This window comes from Bubalus bubalis, chromosome 1 (assembly GCF_019923935.1).
Source record: "Bubalus bubalis isolate 160015118507 breed Murrah chromosome 1, NDDB_SH_1, whole genome shotgun sequence".
NCBI lineage: Eukaryota > Metazoa > Chordata > Mammalia > Artiodactyla > Bovidae > Bubalus > Bubalus bubalis.
Window position 1 is genome coordinate 48,368,830 of NC_059157.1, and position 20,441 is coordinate 48,389,270.

Below are 20,441 nucleotides of genomic sequence, written 5' to 3' on the forward strand. Positions count from 1 at the left end.
AATAAGGAGAAAAATAGATTTCTGCCCCCAGGGGCTGGGTGGCCTCCTTGGCTAGGAACCGTGTGCAGCAAGACTGAATCAGATCCCTCTCTGATACAGCAAAGCGTGCTCGGCTGCTCTCTGCTCAGTGGTTTAAACTAGTCTTGGGGTCAGAGTTCGTTCCCTGAGGGCCTAGTCTCCTTCTGAGAGTGAACGCAGGCTCACCTTCAGTTCTGGCTCGTGTAAGCCCTGCCCACCTCCCTCAGCCACAGAGTCTCTTCTCAGCGGAGGCCACCCTGCCCCTGTGGTCAGGTGGTACTCACGTCCCTTGCCCAGATTTACTTAGGAGGGCAGGGCTGCTAGGGAGAGACCAGAAGACGACGAATCATAATCGCATGTTGGCATCTCTGTGTGGACCCGGCCTGCCTGAGTGACTGTGGAGAGCAGTTTCTCTGCACATTTAGTTCATTCAGCCTCCATTCATCAGATTCCTGCTGGTCTCAGGCAGAGGGGCACCAACTGAGTTACAATCCAGACCCCTTGGTCTCATCCGGGAGGAGGTGCATCCCAGTGGGGTCACAGTTCTGAGTGGGTCTGGGTTGGGGTGCTGTGGGCACCCCCCAAGAAGGGCAGGGGAGATTGAGCTTGAGGCCGGGGGTGGCTGAGGAAAGCTGCCCTCCGCCGTCCATCCGGCTCGAGGGCAGCCCCTGGTGGGGCAGCAGCTGAGGCCTCTGCCCTGTGGCTCTGTTCCAGACGCTGGAGGAGGTGCTGGTGGCCATCCTCAGACACCCCACGCTGGAGGGCTGGTTCCTGGCCCTGGAGCGGCAGGCCCTCCCTCCACATGCCCTCAGCCCGGTGCTCGTGAAGCTCCTGGCGGCCAGCCTCAGCTCGGGGATCCTTCCGCTGCTGGTGGCCAGTGCCCCGGCCCTGCGGAGCCTCGGTCAGCTGGGCCTGCTGGCCAGGTACTCGGAGGCCGTCACCCAGAGTGTCCTCCGCGAGCTGCGCAGCCCGAGGGCCGGCTCGGCCACGTCGACACCGAAGACCCTCCTCCCTCCGCTTGAGGCCCTGCGGGGGCTGCACCCCTACATGGAGGACGCCCCGCTCCGGGAGGTCACCCTGGCCCTGCTGGGCCTGCCCGAGGCCCGCCTGGTGGCCCAACGACCCACCCAGCCCCTCCAGAAGGAGAGACCGCTGACCGCCCTCGGGAGGACCCTGGTCCAGCTGCTGAGCGGCCGCGGCCAGGAGCAGTCACAGAGCGGGGAGCCCCTCTGGGCCTCCGAGTATGTGCGGGGCCTGGCAGCTCTGCTGCCTGCGCTGGCCGTGGCTGAGCTGGACGCCGTGCTGCTCGGAGCTCTGCAAAGAGAGCCGGCGCTGGTCCCCGCGGTTGGGCTGGCCCTGCTTGATGACTGCCTGGCGCGGCGGACGCCGGCGGCCCTGGCCACGGCGGCCCTGCTCCTGCGGCACAGCTGGCCGCACCGGCTGCGCTTTGAGCGCTGGTGCCAGCGGGCCGGCTCCAGACTCTGCCTGCGGGAGGCCCCGGATGACTTCCTCCCCATCGCCCACGTGTACCTGCAGGGCAGGACGCAGGGGTGCTTCACACGCCCCACAGAAGGTACGGGAAGGGGTGGCTGGGGGCAGCTGGGAGGACCCTGTCCCTTCCTCCCCGTGTGTCCACCCTTAAGCCCTGGAGCCTCACATTCCAGGGTTTGATTTAGCTCTGTTTCCCTGCTGGTGTCTGCCCCAGCTCCGGAGTCAACTCCAAGTTACCCAGAGGAAGCTGGGGCAGTAGCTGTGGCCATGGGGGGCCAAGGAAGGAGCAACTCCTTCTGGGTCTCGCTAGGGGAAGAGGGGCTCCCTCGGGTGAGGGTCCTTTGCCCCTTTCCCCACCGTCCAGCACATTGGTTGAGCTTGCTGAGCGGAGCCATTCAGCTGCACCCAGCTCTCTCTTCCCCCATTGGGTCTCAGATTCGAGGCACTTTATGATCACCCCAGTTTAATTCCTTTTGACCAGTATGTATGAGTGGCGTTTCACTCACTGCTTTGCCTCTGTGCCTCACGGCTTGATATCATCGATGACAAAAAAATGTTCTTACAAAGTAAGAACCCCTCCACTTGTATGGCCTGTGGTTCTCCCTGCTCCTCTCCTGTTCGCCAGTGAGTTCAGGACTTGAGTGCTCATCATTTCATCATGACCTTTGAGCTGGGGCCCACAGGGCTGAACAGTCCCTGCGAGGATTGAGTGTTGACAGGTGGCCAGTGGCGTGCTGCTGAATGTTTTAACATCCGGTTCTCAGGGGAGACTGATGTGTAGCATCTGTCAATTTCCATGGCATCAAAACTTGCCAGGGTCCCACCTCGAGCCACCAGTGCGACCTCAGCCAGGTCACAAGGTTCCAAAAGCACCGAGCTGGCTCTGGTGCTCCGTGGCGTCCGACCCCCTGTCCCGTTCGTCTCCGCCCCAGCTTCCTCCGCTGTCATTCCTGTCTTGAGGAAGGCTCTGTGGATGCCGCTGCAGACCAGGCTTCTCAGTGCCGACGGGCCCCCCGAGTCCGGCCTGCCACAGCAGATCCTGGCCCAGCTGGTCCCGTTTGCCAGAGCCAAGGACCTGCGTGCCCTCATGGACCGCTTGCCCAGCTTGCTGCAGACTCCAGCCAGTCACACGAGGTATGGAAGCTCAGCCCTGTCTGATGGCCCTTCCCGTCCCAGCTTCCCCTTCCCTGTTGTGCTTAAGAAACTGAAAGTTGCTGCCCTGCGGTTGTGTCAGCAGTGAGGAGGCAGTTCCTCTGAGAACCCATCTAAACAGCATCCTGGCTGGAGCGAGTCCATGTCCATAAGTGGGTGGTTCTGAGTCCCTTAGAGTTGTGGTCCTCAATCAGGGGTGATTTTGCCCACTCCAGGGGACAGTTGGCATTGTCTCACATTTTTTTGTTGTCACGATATGGGACTGGAGAGTCTAGCTTCTGGCTCCCAGAGGACAGAGGCCAAGGGTACGGCTAAATATCCTGTAATGCATAGGACAGGCCCTTCCCCCAGAGAAAGAATTATCCGGCCCCAGATGTCAATAGTGCTGAGGTTGAGATAGCTTGATTAGACAGAGTCTGGATAATACATCCTTTTTCTGGTGTGTTAATAGTGTTTCTCCTCGTCATAAAGTTCTGGTACATCTTTGAAATTTGAGTAAGGGGCAGGCGAAGCCTCTGATTTCTGAGCCTGGGGAGTTAGTTGTAGGGACTGGGACTCAGGGCGTTTGTCTGCTGGGGCCCGTTGTGATGTTGGATTATATCAAAAGCCTCGAACCCTGGACTTTTGTCTCCTGCTGCAGCTGGGTCGTGGCTGACGCCGTCTCAGCTGTCCTGGAAGGGTCAGCAGAAGAGCTGCAAGCCTGGAAAAAGACTCTACTGAAGGCCTGTGTGCAGTGGCTAGTTGCGTCCTTCAGTGGCGGCCAGCAGGAGGATGGTACCCAGGATCAGGAGAAGCAAATGCTGCAGAGGTTTAACGAACGGTTGGTAGGTATCTCTTATTAGGGACCCTGGTTAGATTCATAAGGGAACAAGGGAGATAGACAAACCGAGGTTTACAGATACATTTAAGCTGGGGGCATGAGTTCAACCTCGAAAGGCAGGTGGAGGGCAAACTCTGAAATGATGAGCCATCTTGTGTCAGAAATGAATGTTGAGATTTGTCAAAATGCTTTTTTGTTGCACCTCCTGAGATGGTTATCTGGTTTTGTGTTAGACTGTTAATAAGCTGAATAATATTAATTGATTTTTGAACATTAAACCAACCTTGCATTCCTAGGTTGAACCTACTCAGTCATGACATATTACCATTTTTATGTACTCTTGGATTTGATTTGCTGATATTTTATTAAGAATTTTTGTATATCTGTCCATGAAGGGTATAAGCTTAAAATTTTATTTTCTTGTAACATCCTTGTCTGGCTTTGAGACCAGGTAATAGCGGCCTGCAATGTGGGAGACCTGGGTTCAATCCCTAGGTTGGGAAGAGCCCCTGGAGGAGGGCATGGCACCCCACCCCAGTACCCTTGCCTGGAGAATCCCATGGACAGAGGAGCCTGGCAGGCTACAGTCCATGGGATCGCAAAGAGTTGGACACGACTGAGCAACCCAGCGCAACAGTGGCCTCAGAATGAGTTAGGAAGAGTCTCCCTGGGTACAAGGTTCCAGGTTAACCGTTTTTCATTTCCGTCAGGCATTTTAGAGGCGTTGCTTTACTGTCTTCTGGTGTGCTTTATTTCTGACGAGAAGCCTCTCATTTAAAAAAAGTAATTATTTATTGGCCGCACTGCATCTTTGTTGCTGCGCACAGGTTTTTTTCTGTAGTGGCAGTGAGTGGGGGCCGCTCTCCAGTCGCGGGTCACAGGCTTCTTGCTGCGGTGGCTTCTCTTGTTGCAGAGCGTGGGCTTGAGGGCACGAGGGCTCAGAAGTCTCGACTTGCAGACTCAGTTGCTGCGGTGCACAGGCCTTGCAGCACATGTATCTCCCCAGACCAGGGATCGAACCTGTGATCCCTGCGGTGGCAGGCGGATTCTTACCCACTGCGCTATCAGGGAAGTCCAGAGATCTCTCCTTATTGTCTCTGTTTCGCTGTACATGACAACTTCCCCCCACCCCCCAGCTTCTTCAAGGATTTTTTTTCTTTTACATGGCTTAAACAATTTGATGATGATACGCCTTAGTGTCAGTTTTGTCAGGTTTTCAGTGCTTGGGGTTCAGTGAGCTTCCTGGTTTTGTGAGTTTAGAGCTTTCATAAAATTTAGAACTATTTAGCTGTTTCGGGCCTTCACTCTCTGTCATTTTTAGTGTTACATTTTTGCACAGAAATAATTAACATCCCAAAGGCTAGTGTGTGAGCTTTTCCTCAACCCATGGTGTAAACAAAGGTCCATCTAGTCAAGGCTATGGTTTTTCCAGTGGTCATGCATGGATGCAAGAGTTGGACTATAAAGAAAGCTGAGTGCCAAAGAATTGATGCTTTTGAACTGTGGTGTTGCAGAAGACTCTTGAGAGTCCCTTGGACTGCAAGGAGATCCAAACAGTCCATCCTAAGGGAAATCAGTCCTGAATATTCATTGGAAGGACTGAGGCTGAAGTGAAACTCCAATACTTTTGGCCACTTGATGTGAAGAACTGACTCATGGGAAAAGACCCTGATGCTGGGAAAGATTGAAGGCAGGAGGATAAGGGGACGACAGGGGATAAGGTGGTTGGATGGCATCACCAACTCAACGGACATGAGTTCGAGCAAGCTCCGGGAGTTGGTGGTAGACAGGGAGGCCTGGCATGTTGCAGTCCATGGGGTCACAGAGAATCGGACATGACTGAGCAACTGAATTGAATGGTGTAAAGTTGTGTTAAAAGTAGAGCCTTTGACTGGTGTGTCACCGCTGAACCCAAGACTTAAAAGGGAATCCTCAGGAGAAGAGCCCCAGCTGGAAGGTTTTAAGTGTGATAAATATATTCATAGATTGTAGATCAAGCTGCAGTGCCTGAGCAGTTCTGTTAAAGGACTTTCAGTTCAGTTCAGTTCAGTCGTGTCCAACTCTGCGACCTCATGGACTGCAGCACGCCAGGCCTCCTTGTCCATCCCCAACTCCCGGAATTGACTCAAACTCATCTCCACTGAGTCGGTGATGCCGTCCAACCATCTCATCCTCTGTCGTCCCCTTCTCCTCCCGCCCTCAATCTTTCCCAGCATCAGGGTCTTTTCCAATGAGTCAGCTCTTCGCATCAGGTGGCCAAAGTATTGGAGTTTGTAACCTGCATTTCAGACTTACTGGGTTGTGTTACAGGACTGTGAACTTACGACACACAGGAACCCAACACAGCATAACTAGGGGCGAGGAGGAGCAGCCCCGAGACCTGGAAGGAGCCGAGCTGGGGAGGCAGGGGTGCGGGGCTGTGCCGTTGTAGAGATTTGTGTTCTCGGGGCACACCTCCCTCCCTCCCCCACTTTGCCGTTTTCTTCTCTCTCTCCTTTTTAACAGACTCAAAGTTTTTAGAGCAGATTTAGGCTCACAGCACCATTGGGCAGGAAGTACAGAGCTCCTGGGTGCTCCATCCCCACACGTGCACAGCCACCCCGCTATCAACAGCATCCCCATAGACCCTTGCTTGTAATCAAGGTGTGCCTTCATCTCGTGCGATGTAAGATTGTAAGTGTGTAGTGTACCATTGGCAAGTACACACCGCTACGCCCCAGAGTCCTACCCAGGGTTTTCATCATTCCAGAAAGCTCTCTCGTGCTTCCTGGTCTGTCCCCTCCCCGCCAGAGCAGCCACTCTCGTGGCGTGACATAACGGAGCGTGTTTGGAGACTGTCTCCACGGCAGGGGCTGTGGGCCTCTGCCGGGCCTGTTAGGGCGCAGCGGCCTTGCCCTGGGTGGATGGTCACTCTCGTGTTTAAGCAGTCACATGTGGCTACACCCGTGTGCGTGTTGCGAATCGGTCAGTGCTGTTTGGCGTGGTGGACGAAGGGGAAGTTACAGAACTGTTTGGGAATTTCCTTTCGGTCACTGGTGACCATAGGTATCTAATACAATGACAGAAGTACTGGTGGAAATAACAATTTAAAAAAATCAAAGGAAGAAGGAACTGCTTGCTTTTGTGAATTGCTTCGGTAACTGTATTCTATATTTACTGAAGGGCTGTATTTTAAATCTCATGTCCTCTATTTTAAGTTAATTCAGATATTCTACATGTATTTCTCACTTACTTTATTCCTAGAATTCACTTAATGAAGTTGACCCTGGTGATTGGCAGAAATTTGTGAAGACCGGACTCAAGTAAGTCAAATTTGTTTTGTTGGTGCGGCTCAGTTAAGGCAGTGAGTGTCTTTGCTCGGGGTGGGGTCGGAGCTGTTATTGCAGAAAGGAGGTGGTGGAGGTGGTGCTGCTCTCGTTTGGGACGGAGGAGACATCAGTGCTGGGGAGGGAAACGCCCTGCCCCGTGCTACGCGTGTGCTTCTAACGAGGGTGAGACAGGCGGCCTTTAAACAACCAAGTATTTTTAGAAGCCAGAGGTGTGCAGAGGGTCCTATAGTGGCACCCAGCTGTAGTAAAGAGCGGCAGTCTCCTCTGTCCTCACGGGCTCTCTTCCCTCCCTCGTCCACGTGTCGTCGTGCTGAGGTTGGCTCTGTCGTGGCCCTGTGTGTGTTTTTAACACTTCGGTTGCATGTCAGTATATCTCGAGACAACAAACCACAGTGTGTTTTGTGTTTGACATTGTACACGGATGTATCAATTTACCATTCCTTTGGTGCACTCAGACGTTTTCGGGTGACCCTTGTTGAGACCCTCGTTGGTACGTGAGATGATCTCGGTCATTCCTTCCCGCTGCCCGGGGGCATTCTGTCTTCTGACTGCCCCATTCATTTGGCTGGTCCCCTGCTGATGGATGGAGCCTCCCCTCTCTCCTTCCCGCCTCTCTCCCGTCCTGACAGTGAATGTCTCATGTCTCCTTGTGCCCGCGTGCCAGATTTTTCTGGGCGAGGGGGCACTCACTGGCTCTTACTGTGGGCACAGCTTCAGTTCTACTAGATTTTTCTGTTTGTTCCCCAAGGTTTTCTTGTCATAACACAGAGTGGAAGCTCATTTTGTCCTCACATGCTCACCAGCAGCAGTTCATGCAGTCAGACTTTCTTTTTGGCACTCAGGTAGTCATGAAACAGTGTCTCATTGTGGCTCTAATTTTCATTTCCCTAATTATACCCATCGATCTGAAACGGAGAAACACTAAGAAGAAAATAAGTGAAGGCAGGTCGGAGGTTAATGGTAACCGAGGCTTGCCTTTGTGACCTGGCCACATTTCTTTAAGTTTTTGGTTACTTTGTGTTTCTAGAATGCTCACAGAGTGCCCAGTGCTTCTTAACAATATTCACATATGACTGAAACCTTCTTTTCCAGAGCGTGATGTTATCATTTCCTTCATTGGTTCTGACGGGATTTAAGATGAGAACTTCTGAGCCGTTAGAGGGGTGTTTTGAGGAGCTGAAAGGAAGGAAGGAGGCTGCCCTGGCAGGGGGGCTGAGGGTCATCTTTATTCAGGCTGCCCCCTGGCATTTCAGCTAAGCAGGAAGTTCGCTGGGCATCTGCACTGTCAGGAAGGGAAGCGAGCTCCGTCCTGCCCTGGTTTCAGAAGCGCTCCGTGTGACGCGGGCCGGCTTGGTGCGCGACAGGTTGTCGGGGTGATGGTGAATGACTGTGCGCTCTAGGATTCTCACCTTTGGCCTCAAAGGTGATCTCCTTAATAAAATGCTGAGGGAAAAAAAGGTTTTCTTATTGTTTCTGGTGCCGTTTCCCCTTTGGTTCTTGCCTCCTAGGTTTCGGTATCAGGACCGCGCATTTTTGGAAGCCCTCCATGCTGCCACGCAGCTGTTGTATCTCCCGGAAAGCCCCGCGTGCTCGCAGCTCACCCAGCTCTCGGTGGTCCACATGATGCTCACCCAGCACTCCCTGTTCCTGCCCACCCTGCTGAGGACCGCAGAGGAGGAGCCCGCAGACAGCCCCGTGAGAGGTACCTCCTCACCCCACACCCCACTCCAGACACACAGTTTCTTTTCCGATTCCATCAAGCTAGCTGTGCACTGGAGCTAAGTGCCCACATGTTCTCAGAGCTGAGGAAGCGTTGCCCAAGCAGTATCCGAACATTTCATGTGGGCTTCCCGGGTCGCTCAGTGATAAAAGATCCACCTGCCAACGCAGGAGACGCGGGTTTGATCCCTGGACTGGGAAGATCCCATGAACGTCTTCCCCAGGTGCTCAGTGGTAACGAATCTGCCTGCCAATGCAGGAGGAAGATGCCCTGGAGAAGGGACTGGCAGCCCACTCCAGTATTCTTGCCTGGAAAATCCCATGGACAGAGGAGCCTGGCAGGCTACAGGCCACGAGGTCACAAAGAGTCAGACACGACTGAGCAACTAAACGACAACAATAATCTGAACATTTCGTTTCTGTCAGGTTCAAGCTCTAGAAGGGTTTCCTCTGACTTCAGGTTCACATAGCAAACACAGACCTCTTTTTAGAGCCTATTCTGGCTTACAGGAGTCAGGTTTAAGGTCTTCTGGTCTTCTGCCATGTCATGAGCGAGTGTTAAAACTTGAGGCTTATGGAAAGTTAGGAGGAGGTGTCTGCCCTGGGAGAAATTGTTCATCTGTGTGAGATGTCTTAATGTGGTGACTGAAACGCTGATCAAGGGCAATGAGTCCCTGCTGGGGCCTCTTACAGCCCCGGCTTCGGCTCCTTCCTTTCCAGTTCACTGAGCGCCTACTTTGCATGGTGAAGGCTGTGGGAGATGGCAGAGGTCTGACGGGTCCTGCCCACCTGAAGTCACACCCTGTTGTTTAGAGACAAGTTGACATCTCCTAAGTGTGAGAGATCGCTGCAGAGCCAACTGTAATAAACTGCTGAATTGGAGAGGACCATTTCCAAGTTACTAGTGTTTAGTTCAGTTCAGTTCAGTCGCTCAGTCGTGTCCAGCTCTTAGCGACCCCATGAATCTCAGCTCGCCAGGCCTCCCTGTCCATCACCAATTCCCGGAGTTCATTCAAACTCATGTCCATCGAGTTGGTAATGCCATCCAGCCATCTCGTCCTCTGTCGTCCCCTTCTCCTCCTGCCCCCAATCCCTCCCGGCATCAGAGTCTTTTCCAATGAGTCAACTCTTCACATGAGGTGGCCAAAGTATTGGAGTTTCAGTTTTAGCATCATTCCTTCCAAAGAACACCCAGGACTGATCTTTAGAATGGACTGGTTGGATCTCCTTGCAGTCCAAGGGACTCTCAAGAGTCTTCTCCAACACCACAGTTCAAAAGCATCAATCCTTCCGCGCTCAGCTTTCTTCACAGTCCAACTCTCACATCCATACATGACCACTGGAAAAACCATAGCCTTGACTAGACGGACCTTTGTTGGCAAAGTAATGTCTTTGGTTTTGAATATGCTATCTAGGTTGGTCATAACTTTCCTTCCAAGGAGTAAGCGTCTTTTAATTTCATGGCTGCAGTCACCATCTGCAGTGATTTTGGAGCCCAGAAAAATAAAGTCTGACACTGTTTCCACTGTTTCCCCATCTATTTCCCATGAAGTGATGGGACCAGATGCCATGATCTTCGTTTTCTGAATGTTGAGCTTTAAGCCACTTTTTCACTCTCCTCTTTCACTTTCATCAAGAGGCTTTTGAGTTCCTCTTCACTTTCTGCCATAAGGGTGGTGTCATCTGCATATCTGAGGTTATTGATATTTCTCCCGGCAATCTTGAGTCCAGCTTGTGCTTCCTCCAGCCCAGCGTTTCTCATGATGTACTCTGCATAGAAGTTAAATAAGCAGGGTGAGAATATACAGCCTTGATGTACTCCTTTTCCCATTTGGAACCAGTCTGTTGTTCCATGTCCAATTCTAACTGTTGCTTCCTGATCTGCATACAGGTTTCTCAAGAGGCAGATCAGGTGGTCCGGTATTCCCATCTCTTTCAGAATTTTCCACAGTTTATTGTGATCCACACAGTCAAAGGCTTTGGCATAGTCAATAAGCAGAAATAGATGTTTTTCTGGAACTCTTTTGCTTTTTTGATGATCCAGTGGATGTTGGCAATTTGATCTCTGGTTCCTCTGCCTTTTCTAAAACCAGCTTGAACAATAGGAAGTTCATGGTTCACATGTGGCTGAAGCCTGGCTTGGAGAATTTTGAGCATTACTTTACTAGCGTGTGAGATGAGTGCAATTGTGTGGTAGTTTGAGCATTCTTTGGCATTGCCTTTCTTTGGGATTGGAATGAAAACTGACCTTTTCCAGTCCTGTGGCCACTGCTGAGTTTTCCAAATTTGCTGACATATTGAGTGCAGCACTTTCACAGCATCGTCTTTCAGGATTTGAAACAGCTCAACTGGAATTCCATCACCTCCACTAGCTTTGTTCGTAGTGACGCTTTCTAAGGCCCACTTGACTTCACATTCCAGGATGTCTGGCTCTAGGTCAGTGATCACACCATTGTGATTATCTGGGTCATGAAGATCTTCTTTGTATAGTTCTTCTGTGTGTTCTTGCCACCTCTTCTTAATATCTTCTGCTTCTGTTAAGTCCATACCATTTCTGTCCTTTATCAAACCCATCTTTGCATGAAATGTTCCTTTGGTATCTCTAATTTTCTTGAAGAGATCTCTAGATCTTTAGTCTTTCCCATTCTGTTGTTTTCCTCTATTTCTTTGCATTGATCGCTGAAAAAGGCTTTCTTATCTCTTCTTGCTATTCTTTGGAACTCTGCATTCAGATGCTTATATCTTTCCTTTTCTCCTTTGCTTTTTGCTTCTCTTCTTTTCACAGCTATTTGTAAGGCCTCCCCAGACAGCCATTTTGCTTTTTTGCATTTCTTTTTCTTGGGGATGGTCTTGATCCCTGTCTCCTGTACAGTGTCACGAACCTCCATCCATAGATCATCAGGCACTCGGTCTATCAGATCTAGTCCCTTAAATCTATTTCTCACTTCCACTGTATAATCATAAGGGATTTGATTTAGGTCATACCTGAATGGTCTAGTGGTTTTCCCTACTTTCTTCAATTTAAGTCTGAATTTGGCGATAAGGAGTTCCTGATCTGAGCCACAGTCAGCTCCCGATCTTGTTTTTGCTGACTGTATAGAGCTTCTCCATCTTTGGCTGCAAAGAATATAATCAATCTGATTTCTGTGTTGACCATCTGGTGATGTCCATGTGTAGAGTCTTCTCTTGTGTTGTTGGAAGAGGGTGTTTGCTATGACCAGTGCATTTTCTTGGCAAAACTGTATTAGCCTTTGCCCTGCTTCATTCCATTTTCCGAGGCCAAATTTGCCTGTTATTGCAGGTGTTTCTTGACTTCCTAGTTTTGCATTCCAGTCCCCTATAATGAAAAGGACGTCTTTTTTGGGTGTTAGTTCTAAAACGTCTTATAGGTCTTCATAGAACTGTTCAACTTTGGCTTCTTCAGCATTACTGGTTGGGGCATAGACTTGGATTACTGTGATATTGAATGGTTTGCCTTGCAAATGAAGAGAGATCATTCTGTCGTTTTTGAGATTGCATCCAAGTACTGCATTTCGAACTCTTTTGTTGACCATGATGGCTACTCCATTTCTGCTGAGGGATTCCCGCCTGCAGTAGTAGATATAATGGTCATCTGAGTTAAATTCACCCATTCCAGTCCATTTTAGTTCGCTGATTCCTAGAATGTTGACGTTCACTCTTGCCATCTCCTGTTTGACCACTTCCAATTTGCCTTGATTCATGGACCTGACATTCCAGGTTCCTATGCAACATTGCTCTTTACAGCATCGGACCTTGCTTGTATCACCAGTCGCACCCACAGCCGGGTGTTGTTTTTGCTTTGGCTGCACCCCTTCGTTGTCTCTGGAGTCATTTGTGCACTGCCCTGCAGGAGCGTGTTGGCCCTGCTGGCCTGGGGGCTGCCCTCAGCGCCCTGTCACTGTGCCCTCACACCGTCCTAGTGCAGTCGGTAGAGGAGTCAAGGGCTCTCCCCCTCTCCCAGCAAGAGTACAAATACTAGAGCCTTTGGTAACACAATCATGGAGAAAAAGGTTTAGGCTTTTAAATCTGTTGGCTCAAAGTTTGGGGGGAGACTGAGGACAGGCTGGTACCAAAGGGAGGGAGATGGTTGTCAACGTGTTTTTATTTTTTTAAAAAAAGAAAATGTAGGGAAGGACTAGGTGCGGTTCTCAGCCCAGTGTTGTCCAGAGAAGGGTATCTCAAGCATTTATGTTCCCAGAAGCACTTCCTCTTCTGCTGGGACTCTGCGCCTGTGCAGCCCTGCACTGCTGGGCAGCTCCGAGGTGTTTTCTTCCAGAAGCGCTGGTGGACCTGATGGCGGTGGTGGTGCGGCTGTGCCCCTCTGTCTGTGCGAGCAGCCACTTCGCAGTGCTCCTCGGGGCCTATGGTGCCTCACTCAGCATCCTGGGTGAGTGTGGGGATGGGGGGTGGGACCCAGGAGGGTGTGGGGACCGGGGGTGGGACCCAGGAAGGTGTGGGGACCGGGGGTGGGACCCAGGAGAGTGTGGGGACCAGGGGTGGGACCCAGGAGGGAGTGGGGACCAGGGGGTGGGACCTGGGGCTGTGGGACAGGGCGCTGTGACTCAGGAGAGTGTCAGGATCGAGGGGTGGGACCCAGGAATGTGGGGACCAAGTGCTGTGACCTGGGGCTGCAGGGACCAGGGGGTGTGGCTTCGGGGTATGGGCACAGGCTGCTGTTGCCACAAGTATATGGGAGGCCTCGAGGAGAGCCACCAGGAGGCTTTGTAAACTGACCCTCAACTGATTTCAGACCAGAAGATCTTACTTCTCCTCCGGGCCTACGAACAGAACAAGCACAGCCTCGTCAGCTTCAGGTGGGTGCCGGGCTGGCGATTTCAAGCAGCAGATCCTGAAGGCCCTGCACAGGGCGCTGCACACCTGGGCCAGCCTCGGGGGGTAAACGCAGGCGGGGCACCCCTCTGCTCGCTCTGCAGTGCCGGCGGGCCTGCTCTGCCCTCTGCCCGTGAGGACGGCCACCGACAGCCGGGCCTGTGTGCGCCAGGCGCCCCGCTGGCCGACCGTGTGTGTCTCCCTCCCGACTCAGGGGTCGTTTAGCTGATTTTTCTGAACGCTTTTCGCTTCGTGCTGGCCTTTAGGTCGGAAGGACTTGGGTATGGGTGTGGGGAGGAGTGGGGCGTGCTGGCTGGGTGTTTATTCCACTCTCCTGCCCATCTGTGTGTGCGCACGTGTGTGGTGTCTGTCTCTTTTCTGTCAGTCTTTCTCTCTGTCTGTCTGTGTCTGTCTGTCTCTCCCGGGTTCCCAGGGGCTGCTTGCTCCTTGGCCAGCGCAGCTTTGAGCCCAGCTCCCCAGGGCCCGGGGCTCAGCTGTTCGTAGGCAGCGTCTTAGGTCCTCTTTCGCTGCCCTGGTCTCTTGTCTCCTTAGTTTGAGACCAGCACCCCAGCCTCTGCCCAGTACAAAGGAAGAGCTCTGTGTACTGAGACAGGAAGTTAGCTGACTGGGCCAAGAAAAATAGTTCAGGAGAACTCTGCAGGGAAGGGGAAAAAATATTTCCCTTCTAGAATACTTTTTTTTTAAGATTAAAGATGTATTAACCACCCCCACTGCCCATCCCCCCCCCCCCAAAAAAGGACAACAAACAGTTAAAAAAAACAAACAAACCCTTTTCTGCATCTTCAGAGCACCCAGGTCGTGAATAAACATTCTCCTTCCCCCCACCCCACAGCCTCACCCTCTTGCTAGCCTTGCAGTTGGTGCTATATCGGTTGTATTCTTTCTGGACTAAAACTAAAACTTTTTGGGTACATGAGGGAGAGGAGAGAAAACAGGAGTGGTTTCACTCATGGTGATGAGCGAGCCGTCCACCCATCCACCCCTCGGCATCAGAAAACCCCTCTCAGGTCACAAAGTCCACAAGGGTGCCCCCGGGTGCAAATGGGTTCGGTCACTTTCCAAGAGGAAGGCAAGGTGACCTCACTGGGCAGTTTCCATCACAACCGGTGGTGTGAAAAGTAGAGATGGGGGACCCTAGAGGTGGGGATGGCTCACAGGCTGTGTGAGTGCACCTGGTCTGCTCACGGCTGTGTGGGAACGGGGAAGGGTTTATATAAGTAGAGCATCATCGAACTGCCAGGATTCTGCCACTATGTTCAGCCCAGACTCTCCAGAATTGAATTCCTGCTCTGCCACTTACCAGCTGGGCAGGGGACCAGCTGACCAACTTTCCAGATCTTCTCTGTGTCTCTTTTCCCACAATACGGATGATAATAGTACCTACCTCGTGGGATTCCTGGGCCCTCCACATAGCTCAGTTGGTAAAGAATCCGCCTGCAAGGCAGGAGACCCTGGTTTGATTCCTGGGTAGGGAAGATCTGCTGGAGAAGGGATAGGCTACCCCCTCCAGTATTCTTGGGCTTCCCTGGTGGTTCAGCTAGAAAAGAATCTGCCTGCAATGCAGGAGACTTGGTTCGATCCCTGGGTTGGGAAGATCCCCTGGAGAAGGGAATGGCGACCCACTTCAGTATTCTGACCTAGAGGATTCCATGGACTGTATAAGAATGGGGTTGTACAGAGTCGGACACGACTGAGCAACTTTGACTTATAGGATTCTTGTGCAGATTAAGTGGATTAATACACAGACTTAGACGAGGGCCTGGCACATCATAGCCCCTCCACAAGCGTTGGCCTCCCATCATCCCCAACAGTGTCACCCCCACCCTTATTGTCATCAGCCTCTCCATCACTCCCACCTCCCCCTACATTATGATGGGGATAGAACATCTTACACCTGGCATGTCAGCTGCCCAACAAAGCTGCCCACAGTGGTCTCCACCACCATCACCATCATCACCTCTGTGACCGCCGGCCCTAGGGTACTGCTGTGGGGCCCAGCGGCCGTGGAGCATCAGAAGACGTGCCGGAGCCTGGGCAAGTCGCTATGGCAGCAGCCGAGCGTCGGGGACATCCTCCGCCTGCTGGATCGCGACCGCATGATGAAGACCATCCTCCACTTCCCCCAGAACCGGAGGCTGCTGCCCCCCGAGGTGCGGGGGGCCCCAGGGCGGAGCCATCTGGCTTTAGCCTCTGTGAAATATGAGTGCTGTTTTGCTTGTGATTGTTGACTTTTTATAAGTAAGACTGGAACCATTTACAAAGGTATAGAGACAGAACCCATATACCCATAAGCCAGCTTCATCAGTTGTCGGCACTGGCCACACTTAACTTCATTTATAACTTCTTTCCACAAAGCAAATATCAAAGGTATCATTTCACGTACAAGCCCTGTTTGTTGTTTTGTATAGAAACATTTTTTTTAGTGCACTTGAATATTCAAAATAATTTGAACTCTAAGTGATAGTGGGCAGATATCCACGTGGTGTCACATTTACGAGGCTGACCTGCAGGTTTCTGTCTGTCTCGGGCTGTTTCAGGACGCACAGGAGCCGATATTTAGAGACCGGAGCACGGTGGATCTCGGGGACCTTTATGACCCCTGTTTCCTCCTTCATCTCTTCAGTGAACTGACCAGGCCAGGTAACTGCAGTCTTCCAGAGTGGGTGGAGGGGGCATGATTTTTACACTAAGTACCAGCGCGTGTGTGCCTAGTCACTCAGTCGTGTCTGATTCTTGGCAACCCCGTCGACTGTAACCCACCAGGCTCCTCTGTCCATGGGATTCCCCAGGCAAGAAGACTAGAGTGGGTTGCCATTTCCTCCTCCAGGGGATCTTCCTGATCAGGGATTGAACCTGTGTCTCCTGTGTCTGTCTCATTGGCCGGCAAATTCTTTACTGTTGTGCCACCTGGGAATCCCGCATAATTACCAGATTAGGACCTGAATCTTGAAAATAATTCTTGAAGGATCTTCAACTGCCTTCTCACCTTTTTCCTTCCAGTGATTTTCAGCAAAGTAACAGTTAATGTTTTGAATACACTGTTGTTGTTTTTAATTATAATTTAAAAATCTGGGTGTGTCTTTCATGTTTTCCTAATTGTAATGGCAAGAGCCTTTGCTGAGTTCTCACTGAAATGAGAGATTTTGTCTTTGACAATGAGTGAGAGCCTGCTAAGGTTGGCTTTCTCTTGGTTTAAGTGTATCTGTGAAATGCCTTTTGTATCTGCTACCCTGAGGGTGGGAATCTTCGTAGGTAAATGGGTCGGGGAGAGAGAAAGAACAGAAGCATGTCCAGGTGCACACTGGTGAACACGGGGGTCTGATTCCCAGGCTGGTCGGGTCTGCTCGTGTGGGGCATTTTGTCAACAATTGGTGTGTAATGCTATCTCAGTATGGTGTGTATTTGCATTTTCCTAATAGCTAATGATGTTGAACATCTTATGACTTACTTGCCATCTATAATCTTTTTTGGTGAAATGTCAATTCATGTCTTTTGCCCATTTATCCTGATGGGTTTTATTTGTTTTTACTGTTGGGTCTTGAGGGTTCTTTATATATTGTAGGTATGAGTCCTTTGTTTGATATGTGGTTTGCAAATATTTTCTCCCAGTGTGTAAGCTTATCTTTTCACCTTCTTAACACCCTTCTTCAAAGAGCAGAAGTCTTCAGTTTTGATGAGGTCTAGTTTATCTGTTTTCCCTTTTATGGGTCAAGCTTTTGGTGTCAAGTCTTAAGAACTCTTTGCCCATCCCTCCATCCCAAAGAATTTCTCCCATGTTTATTTCTGAAAGTTTCATCGTTGTAGCCTTTATATTTGAGTCTGTGGCCTCTTTTGAGTTAATTTTTGTATAAGGTGTGGAGTGTAGGTTCAGCCACATTGATTTGCCTGCAGATGTTCTGATCCAGCCCCCCATTTGTCAATCCACCATCTCTCCTCCCCATCCCTTCTCCCAGTGGCCACCAGCCAGGGGAGTCCCGGCTCCCTTGCACTGACACTTCCTGGCTGGGAGGGCACGCGTGGTCGTTACCCTCTTCACGTGGCCCCAAGCGGGAGCCTCATCCATCTGCTGTGATAGGCTCCCTCTGATGCATCGTGGGGACCAGTCATTGTGCTGCCTGAGAGGGTCCCTGACATCTACCTCCTGGTTGCCATGGCCGCATAGATTAGGTGCCCTGAGAGACCGTGCCTCACTGATCACTCTTATGTTCTCCTTTTTTAAATTTGATATCTTCCCGCGCCCCACCCCCCTCCCCGGCCATGCAGCTTGTGGGATCTTAGTTCCCCACCTAGGGTTTGAACCCTGGGCCCACGCAGTGAAAGCTCTGAGTCTATAACCACTGGACCACTGGGGAATTTCCTAAACTTGACATCTTTTTATACTCAAATGTTGCTCCTTGTGACCAGATTTGCTGATCCTCCACCACTGCCCTTCAGTTCCTCACAGAAGAATGAGAGGGCTGTGTTCTCAGAGCAAACCCCTGCCTTGGACACCAGGTTCTGTGGCTGAGCTGAATCTTCTTTGCAAGAGAGCAAGTGTGCGTGTCAAGTGATGATGATGGCCAGTGGTGACTATTACCAGTGACTGGGGGAGCCACGTCTACTACGCTCTTTGATTCCCCCATGCTTTGGCTGTGCCGGCTAAGTCTGTTTCTCATCAAATATGAAAATAGATTTTCCACAGTCTAAAAATATGATGCAACTTCAGTGAATTACTGCAAGTCATTTAGTTTGTTGCCCTGCCTTTCAATAGAGCATTTAGGAGGCAGAAGGTAGAGGCTTGGAAAACACTTTAATAGAGAAATAGTAAAATCAGGACTGTTGTTCTCAGGATCTTGAATATTGCCCTTTTGGGGCAAAGGAGGGTAGGGGAAGGACAGGATCTGAAAGGCCTTTTGTGAAGAGAGGTAACTAGTAAATGCTCTTTCAAGTTAGGGAAATACAGCCCCTTTTACATTTTATTGTTATAACATTTGCAAACATTTGCAGATCATGTCTACCAGAAAGGATTTGCGCTAGCTTAAAATACCGGTTACACTACGATCATTCACATTAAAGTAGAATTTTTAAAAAAGTGTAGAAATAGATAGGCAAATAGAAATGCAAACCAAGCACACCAAGAAAAACTAGATCGTTACATTTTGCTCTGGGCTACTTGCTTATAATCCAGAACAACAACAACAACAAAATGGAAGCAGAATATTTTAAACAAATTTTTATCATCTGATACAGGGAAGCATACGAATTCATCAGGAGGGGAAACTAGCGGTAAAGGGACAAGTTGGATAAAATGGAAGTCTGTGAGCAGCATTTATAATGGCCAAAGGCTTATTGTGGTTGAATTAAGTCATCAATCTTTTTTTCATATTGTTATTTTTGTTAAGTTATTATTGCATTTACTTTTGCCCTGGTGGATAAGTGACCATGAACAATGTTTTAAATAAACTTTTATTGAAGTGTGATATATAGAAACCCATACAGGTCATATTATGTATGTATGAGTTGGGGGAAAAAAAACCCAGTCAGATCAAGGAACAGAACATAGTCCACAGCCCCCCAGGCCCCTTGCTGGCCAGGACCCCTTCCCCCTCAGTAGGGGCCAGTGTCCTACATTTGAAGTTTATTTAAATGACATTAAACACCCTCTTTTGTAGAAGCTCCATTTACCCACATTGCATTTGTGAGCTTCATCCATGCCATGTGTGGCAGGAGTTTTTCACGCATGTTTTTGTTTCCCGAGGTGGCACTGGGGTCCAAGTGTTGCCGAACATTTTGTAATCCTAAATTGCGTGTGTGGTTGGTTTTTGGTGTGGTGGCCAGGCTTGAGAGAACCAGTCTCAGCATTGCGTGTCAACCCTTTGCTGAAAACGGGAACCTGTTTCCTTAACCTTGCCGCGTCTCTCCTTTGAGTCCTTGGCTGAGAAGTAGGGCCAGCCTTTTGGCAGTGACAAACGTCACACAGCAAATGCTTGTCCCCAGGAGAACCAGGCCGAGCCCTTCAGTCGCTGTTTCACAGAACAGGGAGGCCCCTGTGCGGTTCTCTCTAGGGCCGTGGACAGGGCCTCGGTGGACCCTCCCTGGGACGCGCCTTCCTGGCCAGGCCGCCTCCAGGAGGTGCTGTGAGGGGAGGTGTGAGGAAAGCTCCTGAGGCTCTGCCCGCACCGCTGCGCTGCCACTGAACCCCTTAGACGTGGACTGCTTTGCATTTTAATCCTTGATAATTGTCCTGATTAAGCCAGGACAAATTTGTTGTCATCAGGGGAAATTGCTATTTTTGAGGTTCTTAAACAAACAACTGGTATTTCTAACTGTTTTTTGATCACCTTTTATATTTTCAACTCTCAAGGGGCAGCTCTTTTCCATACGTTTTACAAAGCCAAGACTTCCAGAGAATAGCAGATCCCACAGAACATGAAACTGACTTTTCCTCATGGACATATGGAAAATCCTTTTGTCTTTAAAGTGTCCGTGATTACTGCTAAATACTAGCTATTTTTAGTGAGTTTACTATTAAATGTTTAGAATGTTCTCTTCCTCAAACTTATTCTATTTATGTGTTTTTATTATGTATCAATAGGTATGTAGGTGTATCTTAAATATATCTCATCTTCCCCAAAATAGTATAATTTTATCCCTCAGTTTGATGCTTTGTAAAGCTTTTGGAAATTTTCCCCCCTCCCATCAGAAGTAGTCACTTGTTAGAAATGAGAAAAGTTAGTCTGGAAGCTGTTAGAGCAGAAGAGTCTTCTAATTATTCTTTTTCCTTTTATTTTTTTTTCCTTCCAGTTTTACTGAGATATAATTGACATCAGCACTGTATAAATGTAAGATATTCAACATAATGATTTGACTTAACACACATCATGAAATGATTACGACAGTCAGTTGAGTGAGCATCCAACACCTCATATACAATAAAATTAAAGAAATATTTAAAAATGTTTTCCTTGTGCTGAGAATTCAGCATTTACTCTCTTACCAACTTTCATATATGGCATACAATAGTGTTAATTATGGAGAAGGCAATGGCACCCCACTCCAGT

The 20,441-nt window shown here is 50.0% G+C and overlaps 1 protein-coding gene across 3 annotated transcripts in view; it reads left to right on the forward strand.

Moving 5' to 3' along the window:
• URB1 (URB1 ribosome biogenesis homolog) overlaps positions 1 to 20,441 on the forward strand; it is a 79,086-nt gene that overhangs the window by 42,493 nt on the left and 16,152 nt on the right. For 2 of the 3 annotated variants that reach the window (XM_044939618.2, XM_045164956.1), the window contains exons 22-30: positions 733 to 1,591; positions 2,442 to 2,643; positions 3,302 to 3,485; positions 6,725 to 6,783; positions 8,319 to 8,512; positions 12,749 to 12,937; positions 13,301 to 13,364; positions 15,380 to 15,551; positions 15,939 to 16,041. In XM_044939618.2, coding sequence (XP_044795553.2) covers positions 733 to 1,591; positions 2,442 to 2,643; positions 3,302 to 3,485; positions 6,725 to 6,783; positions 8,319 to 8,512; positions 12,749 to 12,937; positions 13,301 to 13,364; positions 15,380 to 15,551; positions 15,939 to 16,041 — 2,026 coding nt within the window. The remainder of the gene's footprint in view (positions 1 to 732; positions 1,592 to 2,441; positions 2,644 to 3,301; positions 3,486 to 6,724; positions 6,784 to 8,318; positions 8,513 to 12,748; positions 12,938 to 13,300; positions 13,365 to 15,379; positions 15,552 to 15,938; positions 16,042 to 20,441) is intronic. The other variant, XM_006044815.4, reaches the window with a different exon arrangement.